Source organism: Macrobrachium nipponense, chromosome 9 (genome assembly GCF_015104395.2).
Source record: "Macrobrachium nipponense isolate FS-2020 chromosome 9, ASM1510439v2, whole genome shotgun sequence".
Lineage (NCBI taxonomy): Eukaryota > Metazoa > Arthropoda > Malacostraca > Decapoda > Palaemonidae > Macrobrachium > Macrobrachium nipponense.
In genome coordinates, this window is record NC_061110.1 from 9,185,295 (window position 1) to 9,208,515 (window position 23,221).

Consider the following 23,221-nt stretch of genomic DNA (forward strand, 5'->3'; position numbering starts at 1 on the left):
CAAAGTGCACGCCTCAAGTGCAATAAAAAAAGACGACATCTGTGCTGCATTTGCACTTCCGTGATCGGCTGCTGCTGACACAGGTGTATAGAACCAACAGCAATTAAGGAAAATTGTCCAGGTGGATAAACCTAAGTTTTATTGAGGAAAAAAAAAAATATTGTGACTTTGTCCCTGTTTATCTGCAACCTAAAGATAGTTGTATACATTCTACGGTCTCAGGTGTGACGCACCTGCGCAACAGATGCTAACAGCGCCTGGAAGCGTTCAGTACTGCTCTTTGTTTAGTGGCATTGGCTATAGTTAGCTGCTGAAAGATACCAAAGTAGATTCGCATCAACCGTGCGTCCGATGTCTAGACCAGTCCCTTACGACGCTCCTGGTTGGCTGTTGATAAGCCCATCACAGGGCTGGAAACTCTCAGTCTCTCGAGAGAGTTCACATAGGCAGGATGTACGTTCAACTTCTCCTGGGGGATACGTCTTTCAAAAGTATCCCTCTGGAGAGGAGGAGCATGCATCCTACCTATGTGAGCTCTCTCGAGAAACTGAGTGTTTCCAGCCCTGTGATTGGCTCAGCAACAACCAATCACGAGCGTCGTAAGCGACTGGCCTAGACATCAGATGCACAGTTGATGTGAATTTACTATAACTATATATTGGAGCACCCTTTTCATATCTGGCTGTTTTTGGAATGTATCAGTTCGCGAAATCGAGCAGAGATCTTTCTTCATTGTAAACAAACACACATCTCGGGGCGAGAATCTCGATGAAAGAGATTCATTACGGCGGTTGAGAGGCGAGAACGAATCGTGAAATGAGAACTGAAGACACCAAGATTATTCTCGATAATTCGTCAGGAAAAGATGAATGATGAGAATTTTTTTTTTTTAAATTCTTGCGTGATATCGTGAGCATTAGAAGGATGTTAAAGAAAACTTCCACGATATTTTCGTCGTCAAATATTGAGCCTTTTCTCATTAATGGCGAAAGCTGAGCAAACTCTCGGAAGATCGTTGTGTCTTAATACAAACAAGTCACAAAACCTGTTGAGTCTTTGATGAAATCGTTCGTGAAATGAGTCGGGACACGTGATCGCGCTTCAGGGAAAGAGAGAATTAGCGAATAAACAGGATTACGGGGATATAAACCAATAAAATGAGATCGTGGAATGACTCGCGGCAAATGGAAGAGACGAGAAATCTTTTAGCAAAACGACGCGAAAATGAATTGTGAGTCGAAGACGGGAAATAACAGAAGGAATAAAGAGTTAAGAAATATCTGGCTTATTTCATTTTGACTCTGAGGACGTTCACAACGTTCGTAGCAGAAAATTGTCACAGATAACGCGGAATTCCAAGCGAAAAACTGCTACGCAAAATTGATCCGACTTATTTCATTTTGACTCTGAGGACGTTCACAACGGCGCAACGTTCGTAACAGAAAACCGTCACAGATAAAACGGAATACCAATAAAAAACTGCTGACGCAAAAGTGATTGGTTGGTAAAATCATATATTCCACACAAGGAAAAACGAACTTCATACGGCTTAAAAATAAAACGTGACAAACGAACGCTCAGTTTTTATTAACTCGTTTACCTAAAAGATATAACGAACCAGGAAAACGCTTTCGGGATACGTATGAACTTCGCCATGCTGACTCCATCTTGCGTGACTGTGATTCATATAATAAGCTACCATTTTTTTTTTCTCCCCCTACGCTTGACTGTTTTGCATTGCCCCAGGACACGCGAATTATATAAACGCCCAATCTGTCGTTACTGGCATTTAATGCTGACGCATACAAATTCCTTAATTCTTCGCTAGTATCTTTTATAGACTTTAATTTAGAAGTTTGCTGACATCTACGGATTGATAAATTCCTTGTTTGGTTAGCAGGGTGGGGATGAATGCGGTAGTGCTTACGGTGTGCCGTGTGTCTGATTTAACAACCCTTTCTTCCTGCTTAGCAGTTCAGCCTCTTCAAAATTAGCTCCAATTCTCACTCTTGTATCAGGCTTGAGTCCAGAAATATAGTTCAATTTATCTCTTTGATAACATTAATGGTAATTAATATTAATAATCATAAGGAAAGCGATCTATAGAAACATCACTCATTCAATTCAACACTTCCAGTCCTGTTGCATTGTTTCAGAGGTGGTCGTATGTTATAAAAGAACGAGTAAAGAAATTATAGATACCATTAAAGTAATCTAACTGCATTTGACACAAAGGAGAGGGTCATATCAACTACAAATTCACTCACACACAAACAATAATATTTAATTACAATGTATACATGCACATATGTGTTCATAATTATATATATATTATATATATATATATATATATATATATACATGTATATATAAAATCTGCCCTTCTGGTGTTTTTATGGGTTCCTATTATTAGATGGAATTGTGTTTTTAACAGAGGATGCCTTTATAGTCAGATGCATATGTAATTTCATATATATATATATATATATATATATATATATATATATATATAATGTATAGTATATTATCGATATATATATATATATATAGTATATTATATATATATATATATATATATATATATATATATGCAGTTGACTCTCGGCATTTGTTCAAACCTATTTTAATGGCTTTGGCTCAAATTTTGTTAAAAGATTCCTTCTGTACACGTCAACAGACATTAATCACTGTTCCAGTTGTGAACTTCAAAACCAATCGTCTCAATAGTTGAATATCTGCCATTACATTCCTGACGGTCTTATCTTTCTAGTAATAAGAAAACATGTATTATGCAACAGTATGTTTTCATTGCTGAAGTATGAATTAACTTACATGTTACATACACACATAGGCAACAAAATCACATTAAAAAAAAAGTCACAAATGCACTTAACAATGCAGTTTTACACAACATGTACAGTGGGGTATGTCCACGTGTTCACACTACAGTAGAACGTATCATGAACACGTTGGTAACTGTAGAATCTACTGTTCATTTTTACCAGATACATATGAAATTGTAATAACCACAATGCCCTCTAAAATTCTCCAATTCTTTGCTCTTTTTTAGGATGCACTTGTCACTAAAAAGCCTTGAGCTCCAACTTCAAAGACATTTGAAGAAATCATGATGTCCGGTAGCGAGAAACGAGGGGACCTCGTCGTGATTATGGTATCGCGGGTTCATTTCCCGCTACCGGACATCATGATTTCTTCAAATTTCTTTGAAGTTGGAGCTCAAGGCTTTGTAGTGACAAATGTATCCAAAAATGAGCACAAAATTTGAGAAGGTAAGAAGGCATTGTGGCTATTACAATTTCATGTTGGTAACTTATCACATACTTATCACAAACGGGCCGAAAACAAATCATCGACCGTAAGTGGGTGACTCATCTTTGGCAAATGCTGGATAACCGTATGAAACACTGGTAATGGCTAGCAACATGTTGTTGACTTGCATTCAACCTGTTTGTGATATGTTTATGATTAGTCACCAACATGTGTTGAAGACTTTTTTAGCAGTCGTGTGGACACACCCAAAGTCTTGTATAGCGATGCGTGTTTGTGACATGTTTCATTGTAGCATGGACACATCCTAAGCCATGCATACCAACGTGTTTGTGACATGTTTCATTGTAGCATAGACACATCCTAAGCCTTGCATACCAACGTGTTTGGGACATGTTTCATAATAGTACTATGCACACACACTGCCTTGCATAGAGATGTGTCTTTTACATGTTTCATAGTAGTGTGGACATACCCTATATCTCTAGCATACCGACATGTTTCATAGTAGTACGTACACACGCTGTCTTGCATACCGACTTGTTTGTGACATGTTTCATTGTAGTGTGGACACACCCTAAGTCTTGCATACCAACCGAAGTACCAATCATATGATAATATGACCCTCTGTCAAAAAAAAGTCCATCAAATCAGTAAAAATGAAAAGAAACCAGAAAATCAATGTATATAGTCTCTTGTGGCTTCTGACGTCACCGTCTCTCTTTCTCTGTGTCTCTCACCTGCTCATAATCGTCGTCAGGTGAGTCCCGTTTCCTGAGTCTACCGTATCTCGACGAGTGTGAAGTCATACTGGGGTCCACCACCCTCAGGCACGTCAGGAGGGCGTCTTTGTTTATGGGGCTTTACTGGCTTGGCTGTTTTTTTTATATATTTTTATTTTATGAAGATTAGTTACGGTTTCTACGACGCTTTATAGTTTTTTTTAAAGACATTCCAACACCCAACAACTGGTTTAACATCAGAAGTAGTAGATGCAGTAGCAGCAGCAGGATGACTAGTAGTTGTAGCAGTGGTGGTTGTCACTAGTAGTAGAGTAGTAGTAGTAGTAATGGCAGTAACTAGTAGTAGTAGTAGTAGATGAAGTAGATCTACACTCATCTCATGCACGTTCTCCACTGACACGATTTAACCATTTAATGTCTCTAAGAGCGAGCGTCATGCAAGATGATGTCTTTGACGAAGGGGTCTGTGTGGTTGGTTATTTGGGAGGGTGAGAGGAGGCTCTTCGAAACGAAGAAGAAGAATAAGAATCACTTGGCGTTAAATCCAAAACTACAGATAAAAGAGATATATATAAACAAAACAAATTATTTGAAAATTCATGTGAGGTAAATAGTGCCAAATAAAAACTAAACAACAAACTTGACAACTTAGCTCACGAACTCAGGAGAATCGATATTCTTATAACAAATGACAACAGCAACAACATAAAATTGTGTCAATATACCAATAAAATACTACTCGGTCCCGGTATCAAAAGCATATAATTATATAACATTCTCGTCACTCATATTTCTTTCATTTCCCCTCCTCGTTAATCCGGTGCCTTGCGTTTTCACGAATCTCTCATTAACCCATTCCTGTGATAGCCTTTTCTCTCTCCGGACCAGAGATCACCAAAGATTCCAGGCGCTGGAACGCTCGTGCCTGTCTCTTCAGAGACCTCTGGAAAAGTAAATAGGATTAAAACACGCGTCTCGACATTTTAGAAAGACGGAAGAGGAGAAGGGTTGGATAAACAAGGAGAAGAGGAGGAGGAGGAGGAGGTAGTGTAGGTGAGGGAAAGGAAGCTGAGAAGAGGTAAAGAGAGGGAGAGTGGGTTTCTGCCTTCGTTTTGAGATTTCTTCGTCGTTTTTATTCGAAAAACCTGTTTAAAAAAAAACACGAAGAATTTTTTCTAAGTAAACGTAAACCGAAAATAAAGATGGGATGCTGGAATTCCGTAGTCAGATTTTTATTTATTTTATTTTCTCTCCTGGGGACTGGATGTCTTCATGGGAAAACAAAACACCCATTGACTCCCTCAGATGCCTAACCTTTCCCAGTCTCAAACCACTCTTATTCATCTCCGTCGTTCAACTGTGCTTTCCTCACTTTCATGACCCCTCGCTGCACTTAAAATTCATCCAGACAGTTCCAGTTTTCTATTTCCTTCATATTTAGCCACGACAGTTCTATTCCCGAAAGAGCAGACTCGATAATCCCTCCAAATACACCTACTTCTTCACCTCCAAATATTCTAGTATACCTTCAACACCCAAATCTACCCCTCTCCCATTGCAATATTTGCCAACTATCCTGTGATACCCTTCTTTTTTCTTGTTATACCATTATTCTCAACATTGTGTCAGTACCTATAAGAATCAAGTGCTTCCATGCCACTTTACTGTCCTAGCTCCTTATGCTGTCATATTGTCATTCTTGTTGCCAGACACTTCCAACTTTTTTCCTTAAAAACTCTCTTTCACTAGCATCTGAAAGTTCTAATAGCTGTCACCAACCATCGTTGCATATCTTCTCTTCTCTCTCTCTCTCTCTCTCTCTCGCATCTCATCTCTCTCTCGCTCTCTCTCTCTCTCGTCATCTCTCTCTCTCTCTCTCTCTTCTTCTTCTCTTCTTTTTCTTCTTCTTCCCCACAGTTATCCCTGCATTAAGGGGTCCGCGTTTACTTGATCATATATATATATATATATATATATATATATATATATATATATATATATATATATATATATATATATGTATTTATTTGTATATATGTATATATATACATACATATATTTACTGACACATATACATATGTATATGTCTATATACATTTTATTTATGTACATATATATATATATATAATTAGACAATATATATATATATATTATATATGTATAGTATATATACATTTATTTATGTACATATATATATATATATATATATATATATTATATATTATAGATTTTTGTCTTATCTGTATATAGACATGCATATATTTACTGACACATATTAAATAGCAATTGCTATTTAATATGTGCATATGTATATATATTTAATATGTGTATATGTATATGTACATTTATTTATGTACATATATATATATATATATATATATATATTTGTATATATATATATATATTTATATATATATACATACATATATTTACTGACACACATTAAATAGCAATTCAACAAGAAGCATTTACTTACTAAACCAGTGATACCTATTTGCCTCACCCTTACTGCTCGTATTAAATTCAGAAAGAAAGTATCTTATCTCCTATTTACATTAAAAAATAAGTGAGCAGAAAGATTCCTTGGCACTCATTATGCCACTTCTGAAATAAGCAGACAAATGAGAAACAAATGAACAGCAATGACCCATCAAACTTAAAAATGGTAATTAATGCGGAAACACACAGAATAAAATAGAGGAAATTCATTCATAAATTCTAATTGTATAAATAACATCACATCACAGAAAAAAACGCAAAATAAAGGTACAGAAAAACCAACAAACATCATGAAGATAAATCACTGACACAATAAAAGGTTCTACTCACGGAGCGAATGAAGAGAAAAACGCAAAAATGGTAATTACTTAATGCCATGCGGTGTGACAAACTTCCCCCTCCCCCACAACCCCCCAGGCACCCACCCTCTTGCAGGCATGGCATGGCATGCGGTGCCCTGCCCTTCGAGAGATGGCTCCCAGGCACGCAATGTTTGCCAGGCAACATCCTTCCCCCCCCCCCCACACACCCCCAAACACACAACGCTTAAACGCTGCTACAACAGGCAGAATGGGACTGAGTTGTTATACGGCCTTATTCAGTAGTAACGATGATCATGTAAATACTAATGGTCAGGATTGCTTGAACTCTCTCTCTCTCTCTCTGATATTATATCTTTAGGGAATGTAAAGTGGCTGAGTTTGTCTGGTGTAATGTTTTTATTTCTATTTCTTTATTTATTATTATTAGTTTTTTTTTTGGTGTGTGGACGTTTGTCATTTATTGGTCATTTTGGTTGTTCGCGTTAGTCAGCCAGCAAGCTAGATACAAAAACAGCGTTTGCTTTGTCTGGTTCTTGTAGCTTTTGCTGTTCATGCATTTCATTAATTTATAATATTATATATTATTAATATATGTATGTATTAATATATATATATTCATATATATATATATTCACATTCACATATATATATATATATATATATATATATATATATATATATATATATATATATATATCTGTGTGTGATGAAGATTTTACATATTAAAGACAAAGGAAGTGGAGAAAGGACTTTCATTTCAGACTGTAGCTCAACTTTGCAAAAGCTTTGACTTTGGTAATCAACAGAAGCAGCGTTTACACGAAAAAAGCAACGTCTAAATTCCAGGCCATGAGGAGATATGGGCTTCATTGAGTTTCGTGTAAGCCCCGATACGGAGCCTTCATCTTTTTTTCAAATCAGAGTCCAGAAAGAAGGTCAATTTCCTCTGGTTTTCGTGATCGTGGTCACAGACTTCATACTGCCCTTCTCTATGGTCACTGCTACTTCAGAGAACAGGGCCGCGCCTTTGAATCACAACAGCCATGGAAGCCAATGGCATAAGACTGATCATAGCTTTTAGAAACCTCTGGCTTGAACAGGAACCTCATCGACCCCAGATTTCACCTCATGAGCTGCTGTTTAGAAAATGTTGCGGAAATACTGCTCCTCTGTGCTACCAAGTCCTTATTTTTCCTGGGGGAAAGTTAGAGATGCTTTCTGAAATATAACACTCTTCTGTTCTCCCTTTTTTGGGGGAATCAGGGTATCCTCTTTTTAGTCTTTAGCATATATGTGTCTGTGTGTGTATACGAGTATATAAATATATATACATACTTCTGTTAAAACAGGATACGTCTCAAGTATAAAAGGCCCATTAAAACACTGGTTTAAAGCTTAAACAACAGTGTTATAATGGGCCTTTTATACTTTATTATATATATATATATATTGTATGTGTATAAGTTCTTATACAACTAAACAGTACATAAATTTACCTAAGAAGGCACGTCATATAACACGCATTAATGTTTTCCATTAAATTTCACACCACCACAAATTAGCCTTCAGGGAAACCACTTACTACAAGATCTGTATATTCTCTCATTCACTCAGTCAACATTTCTTAACCCTAAAAGATTCAAAGACAAGTATAAGACTGCAACAACGAACGCAAAGCCTAAAATGTTATGTGCTCAGCGCTGTCACAGAGCGCCCGTGAGCAATCCCACGTTCGCACGGAAGATTTCAGTATCGTATTATTTTCCGTGACTTCGGTTGCCGAGGAAGACCCTAGAGAAAAACCAGGGTTAAAATTGGATCGAGAATCATCACCTGGTCGTACACCGTAGAATCTTATCTCCATAGAGTTGGAAGAGGAACAGTGGAGTATATTCGACGACCGGAAAGCTAAAAGGGTTGAAGTGAAGGCTTATAGTAGATTCACATCAACCGTACATCTGCTGTCTAGGCCAGTCCCTTACGATGCTCCTGATTGGCTGTTGATAAGCCCATCACAGGGCTGGAAACTCTCAGTCACTCGAGAGAGTTCACATAGGCAGGATGTATGGTCCACTTCTTAGGGATACGTCTTTCAAAAGTATCCCTCAGGAGAGATGGAACATACACCTGCCTATGTGGACTCTCGAGAGAGACTGAGAATTTCCAGCCCTGTGATGGGCTTATCAACAGCCAATCAGGAGCGTCGTAAGGGACTAGCCTAGACATCAGATGCACGGTTGATGTGAATCTACCATAGGGATAGGTGATTATGTTCTATGGTAGGATTTTTGATGGGAAATTTGGAGATTAGGTTTTTTTGTCTTCAGCTTTGTGTCACATTTTGAGTGTGGGTGTTGACAGGTCTGATGCTATGAATGGCAAACCTCAAGACGGGACAGTCACAGTTAACTCTTATACAGTACACAATAAATATTCTTCATGCCTCACTCCCAATTAAATTTCAATATAATTTAGCACCGGCATTTTTTGGAACCCACCATACCATGTTTCGACATCATATCACGAGAGATCAAATTTCGAAAGTAGTCCACAGCTAACATATGACTAAGAAGGGGGTAATTCAGTAAATTGGCATCAAGGGTTACATGTTACAAAAATAATTCAAATAAAAAAAAAAAAATTCTACCGAGTCATCCGCTGAAAAATTCCATCAAAACGACAGAATGATTTGAAAGTTTCCTTATGATTTGCAGACTGAAACTGAAACTCTCTTGCAGGCAATACATTTCAAGAGTTTATCCCCTGAGAGACACTTTAATATTGAATGCTATTTATTCACTCTCATTGTATAGGACCGAGAGAAGTTGGTTATTTCCTCTGCTTGGGATTCTTGGTCAGCTTCTCCGTGGAAATCTTTTTTCTTCTTAGACTTACCAGCCAAGCTTTCTGAAGTTTGGATCTGCCCCTGCTACCCGGGGTGTTTGTTGAGGGGTCGCCTTGGGCCCTGGTCAGGTTCTGAAAAATGGGGGAGTGTTTCTGGTTTCCCATGAGGTCATTTTGGTTTTTTCGTGGCATGCAGTGGGTCTCTCCTTCTGTCGTCTTCCAAACTTCCTACTTGAAATACGGTCCAAAACAGGTCCTACTGTTTCCATACTCTTCTTTCGAACTATCATCATCATCATCATTCTACAATCTCGATATTTGGGAACGTTTATCAGAGCTAGTTACTATAAAAGCCATAGATTTATCTCTGCCTTATCTAGATGACTTTCTAGATCTTCATTTTTACTATGGCAACACAAGATTTACTTTCTCTCTTTTTTTCCTTCAATGTTCTAAATACTTATCCTACTATGGAGTGACCCAAACTTCTGTCAGTATCATGCAAATAGGATTACGTAGTGTTCTTAGTTTTGTGGATCTCAAGAATGAAAAGGTAGGCTACATCTTGATTATGACTTGAATCTGGATGGGTAATATACTCAGTTACTGGCACAATAAAAATGGTGTAATAATTGAGTTAACATCTGTCAATATTTTCATAGATTTAGTTGTCTGTCAACTTTTCTGTAGCCAGCGAACGTTAGGGTTACTGATATTGTGCTGCTGGCAGCCAAACAGAATAATTTTACTGTCAGTATTGTCTCTCTTTAATAGTAAGAATTTTTTATTCTAAGCAAATTCGATTTAAATATATACAAGTGTAATGGGGAGCGAGCCAAGATATTCAAGTCTGCAAGCCAGTTTCCCTTTGAAAGTTATTTATACTATCAGTTCATTTCAGCCTAGTTTATTTAGCAATCAGTTATATTATCATAGTGATCTGTTTAAACTCAACTAGTTGCCATGCCAGTATTTCTCATAAGGCCCAATACAAATCCTCTATCAGCGAGGGTCATCGTCAACTAGTGGCTAATGTCGGAATTAAACTAATAATCATTCACTCGAGGCTAATTCCTCAATTCAAGGGATAATCATGCAAGGGCAACTATACATACAAACAAAGATATAGATAATTGATCTCAACAGCGAAAATCTGCTAAGTAGTCAACAGCAAGATCGAGTGTGACCTCTGTAAAAGTATTCTCTCTTGATATCCACATTTCTCTTGGTCATTTTGTGACTCAGTATAGACAAAGGAATCTGAACAGTACTTAAAATGCTTACTTACTCCTATGGCAGGCTGATGATATCGAACAAAATTTTGTCACAACGGACCAAAGGCAGCATTTGCAAGGTTAAGTGCTACTTGCCATTATATTACTAGACCAAAAAAACTCAAATGAAAGACTTCTAGTATCTGTATTCAAACAGTAATAAGAGAAGGCAATAATTAGTCCCTCTTTTTTTTGTGACCGCAAGGAGATTTAAGTTAACTTTTGTAAAGACTTTTGCGATATAGATTTGCAGCGAGCAGTAGTGTGCACGTAAGTTGCCATTTTAATTGCTCGCAGTCACCAGACTTCTAAACCTGAGCTGAAATTGGAATCAAGATAAAAACTGAAGGGAAGCTGACTTGGAGATCATTGTCAATTCTTAAACTTTAGAGAATTTACATAAAGTTTTTCAAGAGCTCTATTGTCCAGAGGGCCATGATATATGCTTAGAATTGGAATAAGTGGCAGTGATATAGCATGTAAAGTGAATGATCTGTGAGTGATGGAATTATATACACAAGTTTTTCGTAGTGTTGTCTCGTGCTTCCTCTGAGTGGAGGAGTAGGAATGGGTTATAAGATTACAAAGAGGTTTTGTCACTGATGATCGAATTTATAAGAATGAGATCGAAGTACTAGGAAAGGATGGAAGTATTCAAGGAAGTCCTCTGGAGTAACACTATATCCCTTCTATATTGATACTTCAAGCATGTAGATCTAGAAGTATGTATACAAGCCAAGATGATAAACAGGAAGTAATATGATTACGAGCCAAGATGATAAACAGGAAGTAATGTGTTTACAAGCTAAGATGATAAACAGGTAGTAATATGTTTACGAGCCAAGATGATAAACAGGAAGTAATGTGTTTACAAGCTAAGATGATAAATAGGAAGTAGTTTGTTTACAAGCTAAGATAATAAACAGGTAGTAGTTTGTTTACAAGTTAAGATGATAAACAGGAAGTCGTATGTTTACAAGCTAAGATGGTAAACAGTAAGTAGTGTTTACAAGTTAAGATGGTAAACAGTAAGTAGTGTTTACAAGTTAAGAGGGTAAACAGGAAGTAGTTTGTTTACAAGCTAAGATGGTAAACAGGAAGTAGTCTGTTTACAAGCTAAGATGATAAATAGGAAGTAGTTTGTTTACAAGCTAAGATAATAAACAGGAAGTAATTTGTTTACAAGATAAGATGATAAACAGGAAGTAGTTTGTTTACAAGCTAAGATGATAAACAGGAATTGTAGTTTATTTACAAGCTAAGATGGTAAACAGGAATTATGTTTACAAGCTAAGATGATAAATAGGAAGTAGTTTGTTTACAAGCTAAGATGATAAATAGGAAGTAGTTTGTTTACAAATTAAGATAATAAACAGGAAGTAGTTTGTTTACAAGTTAAAATGATAAACAGAAAGTAGTATGTTTACAAGCTAGGATGGTAAACAGTAAGTAGTGTTTACAAGTTAAGATAGTAAACAGGAAGTATAGTATGTCTACAAGCCAAGAAGATAAACAGGAAGTATAGGTATGTTTACAAGCGAAGATGGTTAACAGGAAGTAGAGGTACGTTTACAAATTGATGAACAGGAAAGGACGAAGCCACTGTTTGTTACTGTAGCTGAGAGGCTGCTCACATTTCCTGGCACAAGGACTCAAACTTCAAGGAGGGACAATGGTTCCCTCCCACTAAAGGAGAAGTTTGGTGCGAACAGTGGAGCAAGCGTTCAAAATCTGCCAAACGTCAAGAAGCATGACATCATAAGAGAAAAACTGGGAGGTGCTTCACTAAAATAGAGAGTGCATTACCAAGTTCTAAAACACACATTCAAAGAAGACAAGATTATAATCAACACGGAAGCATGGTGGTTGTTCGTTATCAAAGCCCACAGATTTGTAATTAAGATAGAAAGAAAAATTCTGCATCATTTTGCGCTCAACAATGACACAAGTAGCTTGCGAACTACGTTTTCTAGAAATCGTTTTAGAATTTAAAGTTTAAGGTCAGGATCCACTGACATTAGATTTTAGGGATTTAGTTTAAGCTTATCTTTTATTTACTAGTGGAGCACATTCTAGCATAAAAATTGGTATCGTTTGAAGCTTATACACACAGATGAAATATGTCATGTCATCAGTTTATCAAATTGCCAAAAATAAAAAGCATCGCAAAAATTTGTACTGAATTATTATTATTTACCGAATACCACGTTTTTTTTTATTCTATCACTAATTTATCAAGCAAGTATATTGTTATATACAGCGAAATTTTTAGTCATAAACTACGTCGAGGAGAAATAAGTGTTTTAATTTGAAAATAGTCTGTACAGAATTTACCAAAAGATATTTACACACTTGAAGATCGATTACACTTTTCGATGAAATAGATAAACAGTTTGTTGGTGATTTGTTCCAGATCTAAAGAGCAGATAAGGAAAGAGAAGGAGATTGAATTTTGAAAGTGGTCGCTCTGTTTGCCAAGCAATGCAAGAAACCCCAAGCTTGAGGATGGTGTCGATATTAGTAATGGTGTTTTTGTTGACGTTTGGAAAATCATGCGAAAAAACAAACTGAGGATGTTGGTCATGCAATTTGGCAATTGCTAATCGTAACTTTTCTCAAACAGGATCCGCTTTTATTGTGGACGTTATCAAACCTCCGCCCTGAAGGCATCATTCAAAAGAGCTCGTGGTGGTTTCAAATATAGATATAGCCAAGTGTTTTTGACCTATATTTTCGTTGAAGACAAGCAAAACGTTTTAGACGTCAAAAGCCTTCCTGTCGAGGAGTTATTAACCCTGTCTTTTTTTTTCCAGATTAGTGGTTCAGGATGAATGCTTAATTAATCAGAGTGACGTGGAAAGACTGGCAAGACATTGTTTAATCTGTCAGGAAATGGACACTTGAAAGATTTAACCCCAATGCGAAAGAAGTAGCAGTAGTAAAGTCTTTAATTTCAAACAAAACAAAGAGGTTATATTGGTCCTTTTATCTGACAAGATTAAAATAAAGGTGTATTTCACTTAGAGTTACTTTCCATCCATTTGAGTTCCATTAAATATTCCCTCAAGATATTAATTTTCGAGTCACACGAACGTCATATCTCTTTCGATATAATCTCATCATGCAATTTTGCAGCAGTGCAATCTAATATATACGGCTTTTCTATACTGACCACATCCTAGTTTCGAAAATAGTATTCTAGTTAAATTTACCATAAAACCAGAAGCCAAAATTACACTTTGACATAGATGCTTTGAAGCGAAATCTGTTGTGATGTGTGGAGAAATAATTTGGCAAACTTCCTTGAGACCAGTTTAATCAAAAGTGTCAACTTTATCAGGTGCAGTTAGAGGAAATATGTCGTAGAGTAGATTATGTTAGTATTGATTTAATAACAGAGTGGAAACTTGAATTTAAAGAGCTGTTTAGGTGTTTATGAGGTCTAAAGATTTAGAAAAAGCCCGAAGAGTTGCTAAGGAATTAATGTTTAGGTAAAGAGAATATTAACAACTAGTTTAGCTAAATAGGTAGATGGAAGGGAAAACGTTAGGAATGTAAAGGAAATGCATGCCAGACGCAAGATGTAGTCAAGAATAGGTAAATAAAGAGGCTAAACGAGAGAGAAACTAATAGAAAACGAAGAATGACAAGCAAACTACTGTAGATATACTTTATACAAAAGTGAAACCTTGTCTAGGAAGAACTCTCAGGTGAATAGATAGATGTATACTTATCAGCGTAAAGCGATTCCTATTGGCCTGTGATGGTCAATGGGAGAGAAGACATTTGATGACCAACTGTTCTAGTTGGAAACGAAAGAAGAATAACTCTCATTTTAGGGCACTTGCTGTTGCCCTCCTCCCAGCTTCTCCCCAAGGGCATTCACAGCCTGTAACAACTCTCGCTTTCCTCATAAATGCCCCCTGACCTTTTTCTACCTGCGATTTTTTTTTCTAAAGCATGTGACCTTAATGACCTGCTTCATTGTATGTGACCTAGGGTGAGGTTTTTACTGAATAGGGCTCCACCTGTTTGCTTGTTTTTTTCCCAGTTTTTTTCCCACGTGTTTGTTTTATTCTATTCATTATATCCTCATAAATTGTATATATGTGTGTATAACTTACGTTTATATATACACGTCTGTGTATAACATATGTTTATATATACACGTCTGGTGCATAACATATGCTTATATATGCACGTCTGTGTATATAATATATGAATTTAACAATCATCAGATGCCTCAACTGGCAGAAAATACTTTTCTCTTACAGCCACGCCCCCTAAGCGCCTATCTCTAGCCGTAACACACAAGTGTACTACTATGAGATTCAGGGCCTCTGTAACACGGTTTTTTGGACCTTGTCAAAGCATCGGATAAAGCTGAAAGTTGACATATGTATATTTTACAACCACACACAAATTTTGTCAGCATTATCAATAACCTAAACCCGATAGTTTTAATTTTTATAGAGTAAAAATTATCTAACCGACGCCATGGCCAATGATTACGAGCCAAGAGTCGAAAAACATTCATTACGTAAGCAAAGTAAACACCTTTTGACGAAATGTTGCCCCGCCCATACACTAGACAGAACTCATTCTCCTTGTTTCATCGGCTCTGAAACCCGAAGACTTTATGAATGGCGGAACGATACATAGATGTGGGTGGGGTATCTTTGCTAGCGTAGTAATACTACTGTAGCAGTAGTGCCGCAACAGTATATGCGTAATATACATGAATTAAACGTTTAGGCCAACTGCTGGGATCCTTGAGGATCATTTAGCACTTCTTACAACTACTCGAGAAATTAGTTTTTATAGCCAGAAGTTAAATTTTGTAATCCAACAATGCCCATGGTAGCCTTTAGTGTTATCCTGAATTATAACGAGGCCAAAGTGGGTGGAGCCTCATGAAGTTATCATTCTGACGATAATTACTGGTGAAGGTTTAAAGCCCAAATACGGTACCGGCTATTTTTTTTCAGTAGATAGGTAGATAGCCAATAAATAAAAATTGCTTGACATTGGATATAGCAGTTATCAAATCAAGCTTGTCTACTATGTTTTTGAAAATTACCAACTATTCCCTACATCTTGTCAATCTGATTGTGACCTATAAAGTAGACTGTAATCTCTTAGGAAACTTATTTTGGGAGTTAGACTAATAATCGAAGTGTTTTTGTATTTATTAACATGTTTTGTTGGTTTGTTCATTATGACAATTATCAGTGGAGAGGTTTCAGAGTTCATAAAGGTGTGCTGCTTTGCTTGTATTTAAATTTGTTAGTCATTGTTGCCAGAGGTATAGCCTTCGTTACGTATAGCCAATCATCCATCGGGAAAGAGGGAAGAAATGCTGTCATAAGTTACGTAACGAGTGCGTTCGAAACCTTTTCTCTGGGTAAGTTGGCCCGTCTTCAAAAAAAGTCACTTTTACATTGTAAGTACCAAATTTATTCAACCTACGTAATGCAGAATGCAGTCAAAATATATGTGTACATATAATGTGTATTCTGAATAAGCGTTATATTTATGAAATGCATAGATAAAAAGTTATTGCGAAAAACCGTGTTACAGAGGCCCTGAATCTCATAGTAGTAAGTTTTCGCTTCAGGATAATACAATACACCAAAGATGATACCTTAGCGCCCAGATGATCTACAAAGGCTCGCCGAATCAGAAGCTAAGCACAGAGGAGTCATTCTGTCTTCGTCTTTCAGAACCCCAATGGGATAATGAAAGTGGTATATGCAAAGTTTATTAAAAGCAAATGCGATGCTTTCTCTACAGAAGTCAGTCCTGGTCACCTTCCAATTGGCTTGAAGCAGTTCGTCTAAAGATTGGTTGAATGAAATTTACAATACGGCCAGTGTCTTTTTGTTTTTGTTTTTTTTTTGTTTTTTTTCTTTGGGGAGGGGGGGGGGGGGGGGGGGGGGGGAACCGGGGCGGGGATGGGAAATGGATTATGTTTATGGGAAAAGCAACACTGAGATAAACATAAGAATAATCGGGGAAATATGCATCCTGTTTCAAGGAACATCAGAATCAATCATCCTGTATACTCTGTGAGAACAGTTAATGGCATTGGGAAAAACTCTTTATCACGAGAGTATATGCAATATTCTAAGGGGCCCACAATCATAAAAATGTTAAAAGTTCGTGTGAAATTTATATAAACACTTTATAAAAGCTTTCGAACCCTTCCTTTGGTTCATCTTTCAGTCCCAAAAAATTAAGATGAACCAAGGGAAGGGTCCGAAAGCTTTTATGAAGTGTTTACAAATTATGCACGAACTTTTAACATTTTTATTATTGTGGACCCATTAGAACAGTTAATGGAATGTGAGAACCAATAGACTTGGGTGTTATGAAGAGGAAAATGTTAGGGCACATTGATCTCGTAATAGGTAAGGCACTAAATATTCACTAACTCTATATAAGCATCCTTGAACCACTATGACGGCTCGCAACATGAAAGAATTATTGAAGAAAATTGAAACCCACCCAGGGAATATGAGAACTGATCTTTCTGAGCAGCCCTGTATCAGGAAATGTGAGAGTTACAAGAATTAAGATAGGCTTGAACAATGATACCTGCAATGAAACACAACTGGAAGTATGAACGAAAGAATTAGAACATTCTCCAAGGTTGAAGAGACATAATTTAGGGAAAATGCCAAGCAATAGCATGAAACCCGTGTGATTTGAGAAGTGTGAACATCACTGGCTCTATGGAAAAAGTGCAGAGGGAAATTGGAAGACGAATAATGTTGAAAATATTTTTATTAACAGAAAAAAAACTAACACTAGGACAATTCTGATAGACTTATTAACTGGAGGGAAGTGAGAAGAACAATTCTTAACAAAACGTGACTGGTGGAATATTTGCTTAAGCGATGTGACTTGAGTGATTGTGGGAGTATTCAGTGTTGAGAAGACCGAAGGAATATGAATCACTAAGGAAACATGACTGGTAGAATATTTGCCTGGAACATATTACTGAACCATCTTGACTGCGCGACTGTCGCATTAACCATCGTCAGGAAAATATAAACTAATGAGACGAGAGCTTAAAAAAAAGATCTGATGAAACGTGGCTGAGAGAATAGATGCTGAGGAAATAAAGCTGAATGAAGTTTTTGTTATGAGAAGAAAGAATGTCAGAAGAACTTGATTTAGTAAGCGTGAGGAGGAGAATTATCAAAGTAAGTATATCTTAGTTCAGCCACACTGAGCTGGTTAACAGCTCTCCTTGGATTGGCCTGAATGATTAGATATTTTTACGTGGCTAGGAACCAATTGGTTACCTAGCAACGGGACCTACTACAGCTTATTGTGGGAAAAGGATGGAAAATTCCGTTTGCCAAGGAAATATAAAGATGAAGGATATTCGCCAAGGAAATGTGAAGACTTCCCAAGAGCCCACGAAACGAAGGACACATCCCTGAAAGCAAAACAGGTATCAAAACACAGATGAGAAACCGAAAGGATTATATAGGAACCAGAAGTGTTGGAATGATTTTGAGAGGGCAATGATGCCGTCCCAGTATACGAGAGGAGGTTGTACTGTACCCTAAGGGGTGTCACAGAAGAATCATGTGCGAATAAAATTTGCGTTTCATTTTTCTCAGTTTGAATCATTCTTCTATCACATTTACCTTAAAATAGTCCGTTCACCGTGTTTAATCCTTTTTCCTACCCTTTCTCTTCAACGTCCACACTCCATTTCCATAAAGGAAAGTTGGCTCAACAGTCCTTCCAAACATTCCGACTATGGCATCCATGGACGCCATTAGTCTCTTCCAAATCTTCTGCAACCACCCTGCTGCTGCCTTCTCTCATTTAAATTTTTGTGACTCGACCATTCTTTTACCCTACTACCATATATATACCTTTCTGAATCAACTGCCTCCATCCTTTCACCAACCAGACTGACACTCATGGCTCCATCTCCCAGGTGCCTATTTATTCTCATGATCTTACTCTATGCGCTTTTACTTTCCCCGTTCTCCTCTTGCGAGCGCGTTTATCTTAGCTCAAATCCACTTCTATATATATTATAATATATATATAATTATATATATTTTATATTATTATAATATATATATATATTATAATAAATATATATATATATATACATTTATAAAATTCATACATTTAATAATATTATTATATATATATTAATATTAAAACATTTGATAATTTAATATTATAAAATAATAAAATCATTAGTAGGATCCACAGTAATACTCTCGTTTATGAAGATGAAATATATTTATAGAAATATTTTAAGCACTGTAAATATTTCTACAAATATATTTCGTCTTGATAAACAGAAGTATCACTGGATCCTTCTACTGATTACTTAGAACACGATACGGTGTCTTATATTGTACTATATTTATATATATATATAATATATAATATATTATATATATATATATATATATATATATATATATATATATATATATATATATATATATATATATATATAAATATATATATATATATATATATATATATATATATATATATATATATCTTTCCTTTAACAAAACTGACTCGAGAAAAATAAAATAGAAAAGAGATACGTACAACACATTATTTCCAAACGAAAATTATATCAATTTTGCATTTAATTATCTACTTGTTTATTCATACACACGTAGCACACATAAATAGCACAAAAACATTTATGTATATATATACTATTAACTACCTACACATCAAGATGTATACAGTAGCTAATATACATACAACCTCTTTTCAGATTTATTGACAAGAATTTCAATCTCAATTTCATGATACCAAAATAGTTTTTCATCCTGTTTGTAACTTTCGCAATTTAATTTAGTTGGACCGGGCAATTTATTATGACAAATCATCGGATTTTGTGATGGAATTAACATGACATATTTCCTGTATGTAAATTAGTTATCTGTCGATTATTTGTCTCATAAGCAACACAACACATTTTAGGAATAAAAAAACATCTATGTTTTTTTTAAACCGTGCAACAGACTCGCTTTTTTTCCCTTTTTAATTTTATTGGATGAAGCAAAGAATGATTATTTAAGTTCACACACACGGACGCCATCATATCTTGCAGGGCTCTGCGTTATCAAGTTGTGATTTAATTTTAAAATCAACCTTGTCAGTAAAAATGACAGTAATCATTTCAAAAATTTGACTAATTAAAAAATATTATGCTGTAATCATTCAAAAAACATTATGGTGTAATCATTCACAAAACATTATTGCTATCCAATCGACCTTGCTCCAGAGCCCCGGAGACTGATGACGTCACGGCATCCTTTTTGGTTTAATTGTTGTACCTGTTTCACCATTCCCACCAGACCTCGCAGATTTTTCAGCTTTTTCCCCGGTTTGTCTAAAGGGGAAAGAGAAAATGCAAGTGAGTGCTCTCCATCGCCGGATCATTGTTGGAAAGGCAGTCAAAACAAAAAAAAAAAAGACATGTTTCTTCCATTATTTACTTGGGCAATTGTTTAGGACAAAAAAGAACAAGAGTATTTATACAGACACAAACCGATATGGTTATATACCAGTACTACCACCAATTTACAGCTATAATATGACTTTCCTTTCCTTAAATCGAACTCAAAGACAGAAACAGAGGTACCACACAGCTCTCATTATTTAGTAGGCGTACTGTTTATTAAAGTGAAGTCGGCTATTTATAGAAGGAATTAAACAGACCGCAATACGGAGACTTTAAGTTTATATGCGAAAGAAAACGCGCGCGAAACTTGCAAAAGAAAACGCGCGCGAAGATATCAAAATCAGCAACGTGGTGCGAGTCAAGTCGCTGCTTTACTGGGCGTTTCCATGACCAGCGGCGTTCCAATATTTTTTCTTCCCCCTTCCAGAAATAGATACGAGGAAGTCGCCGTGATAGAAAGCTCTCACGTTGACGTTACTAAAGGAAAAATCATGTGTGTTTAGGTTACGTCATTTTGATCACCTGTCCTCGTGTAAGCAGAATTTAGTTCAATTTTTAAGTGTTTTTGGAATGAGTCTTTTAAGATACATTTCTTGAAACTGTAGGTTTCTTTCAGATTTTTTCTATGAGTTTTCTGAAGAAGGATCTCTAGGAAAAATTGGTTTCATTAAAAAAAAAAGAAAAAAAAAGTTACCTAATAAGTTTAACATTGATTAAGGCTTCCTAGATCCTCGGTAAGTTGAGCTATTTTTAAAACTAAAATTTTATGAAATATTTTCATAAAACGTTTCACGAAATCTAGATTCCATTCAAAGGAAAATACTCTTCATGAAATTTACGAAAAGTATTTCATCATCGAGGATCATATAAACTTAATTCAGTGCTACTTTACATCAACATGTTTTGGTCGTTCAGTTTGTGAAGATTCATTCTTTTCAGTGAAATAAGACAAACTGTTGTCATTGGCAACTGAAGAATCCAGTCATCACTTATTAAAATCAACGTAAGATCCTCTACAAAATAAGGATTTGACTGACAATTCCCACTATAGTAGATTCACATCAACCGTGCATCCGATGTCTAGCCCAGTCCCTTACGACGCTCCTGATTGGCCGTTGATAAGCCAATCATAGGACTGGAAACTCTCACTCTCTCGAGAGAGTTCACATGGGTAGGAAGTACGTTCCACCTCTTCTGAGGGATACGACTTTCAGGAGAGGTGGAACATACATCCTACCTATGTGAACTCCCTCGAGAGCCTGAGAGTTTCTTGCCCTGTGATTGGCTTATCAACAGCCAATCAGGAGCGTCGTAAGGGACTGGCCTAGACGTCAAATGCACGGTTGATGTGAATCTACTATAGTGAAGTGTATGCAAAAACATACAGTTTTCCTGCAAACTTCGGCAATAACATAACGTTTATTACCAGCCAGGAAGAGGAGAAGGGGTTCATAACATAACTCTTTTGTCATGGACGGGAGACCTTTGATTACCCAACGTTACGTATCACTGAAGAAAATTACAGAACTGTGCGTGTTTATGTGAAGACTCCGTATGAACAAAGGGTAGGTACCAGGGCCAGAAATCTCGGGTAGAACATTTGTAGATTTATTTAGTTATTTGTTTTGTTTAACATATTTTCGTAGTCCTTGAGATCTCTGTTCATAGACTAGCTCTTGATGCAATAACAATAATGAATGATCAGTTATGTAATATTTTTATAAAGGCATAAACATAAATATTCCCAGATTTATAGGGATATCTCTCGAGATCCAATTATTTTTTTGGTTTGTTCATCATATTCTCTAAGACTTCAAAGTCCTTGAGAGCTTTGTTAATAGTCTAGCTTCTGATGTGATAATGATAATGCTGAAATAATAAAAATAAATAGTCAGTTATTTGATAATTTTAGAAAAGCGTAAACATAAATACAAACAGGTCTAAATAAGGAAAAAGTTCAGGAAATGACGCAATACGATTCGAAATGTATTTTTCATAACGCAGGAGAACTAGGAAATTGGGAAAATTCAAGATAAAAATGAAGTGAATTGCTTAGAAATAAAAAATAAAAATAGATAAATGAAGACAGAAAACATCTGTAGACGCCAAAAACAATATCATCAACGAGCAAGTAGTATATCAAAGTGATTAAATGAACAAGAAAATATTGACAAACAAATATATTCATGTTATCGACCAATCACTGAATGGACAAATGATATAATCCAAGCATCGCCGGTATTAGAAAATACTTGGTCTTCAAATTAAGAAAAAAAATGTTGATATTTTTTTGGAGTCATCATCATCACGCAACCGTTTATCAAATAAACCTGACGATCCTACCAGGTTCACTGAGTCCACGACAAAGGAAGCTGTTATGGAGCAATTAACAGAAAAGAATAAGCAAGTCTTCAACGAGTTTTCGACCACTTAACTGATCACACTGTTACATTCACACATACCATTATTTCGACCACGAATGAACAAATGGTGGTCATGTCAACTTCACTCATTCAGCCGAACGAAGCACTCATATCTTAACTGCCTAATGAACTCTCCACCCTTTATGGATTGAGAATCATTAAATAAATCTTCTTCTTCTTCTTCTTCAGTGTGATGTATCTCCCAAGACATTATGAATCACTTGTCAATAAACCTAGTATTGTCAGCTTCTCAGATTCCTGCGCAAAGGTAGATTCTGTAAGACCTTTAACTTCATTGTCTCTCAACTGAATCCAGCCATGCAGGAAAAAAAAAAGCAAAACTAAAAAACAACGGTTT

At 36.2% G+C, this 23,221-nt stretch overlaps 1 protein-coding gene across 1 annotated transcript in view; it reads right to left on the minus strand.

The window, feature by feature from the left end:
* LOC135218341 (dynein intermediate chain 2, ciliary-like) overlaps positions 1-5,823 on the minus strand; it is a 29,275-nt gene extending 23,452 nt beyond the window's left edge. Inside the window, exon 1 of the mRNA XM_064254569.1 lies at positions 4,029-5,823. Within this exon, the coding sequence (XP_064110639.1) occupies positions 4,029-4,097 (69 nt within the window). The 5' untranslated portion in view covers positions 4,098-5,823. The remainder of the gene's footprint in view (positions 1-4,028) is intronic.
* Positions 5,824-23,221: the final 17,398 nt, after the last annotated feature.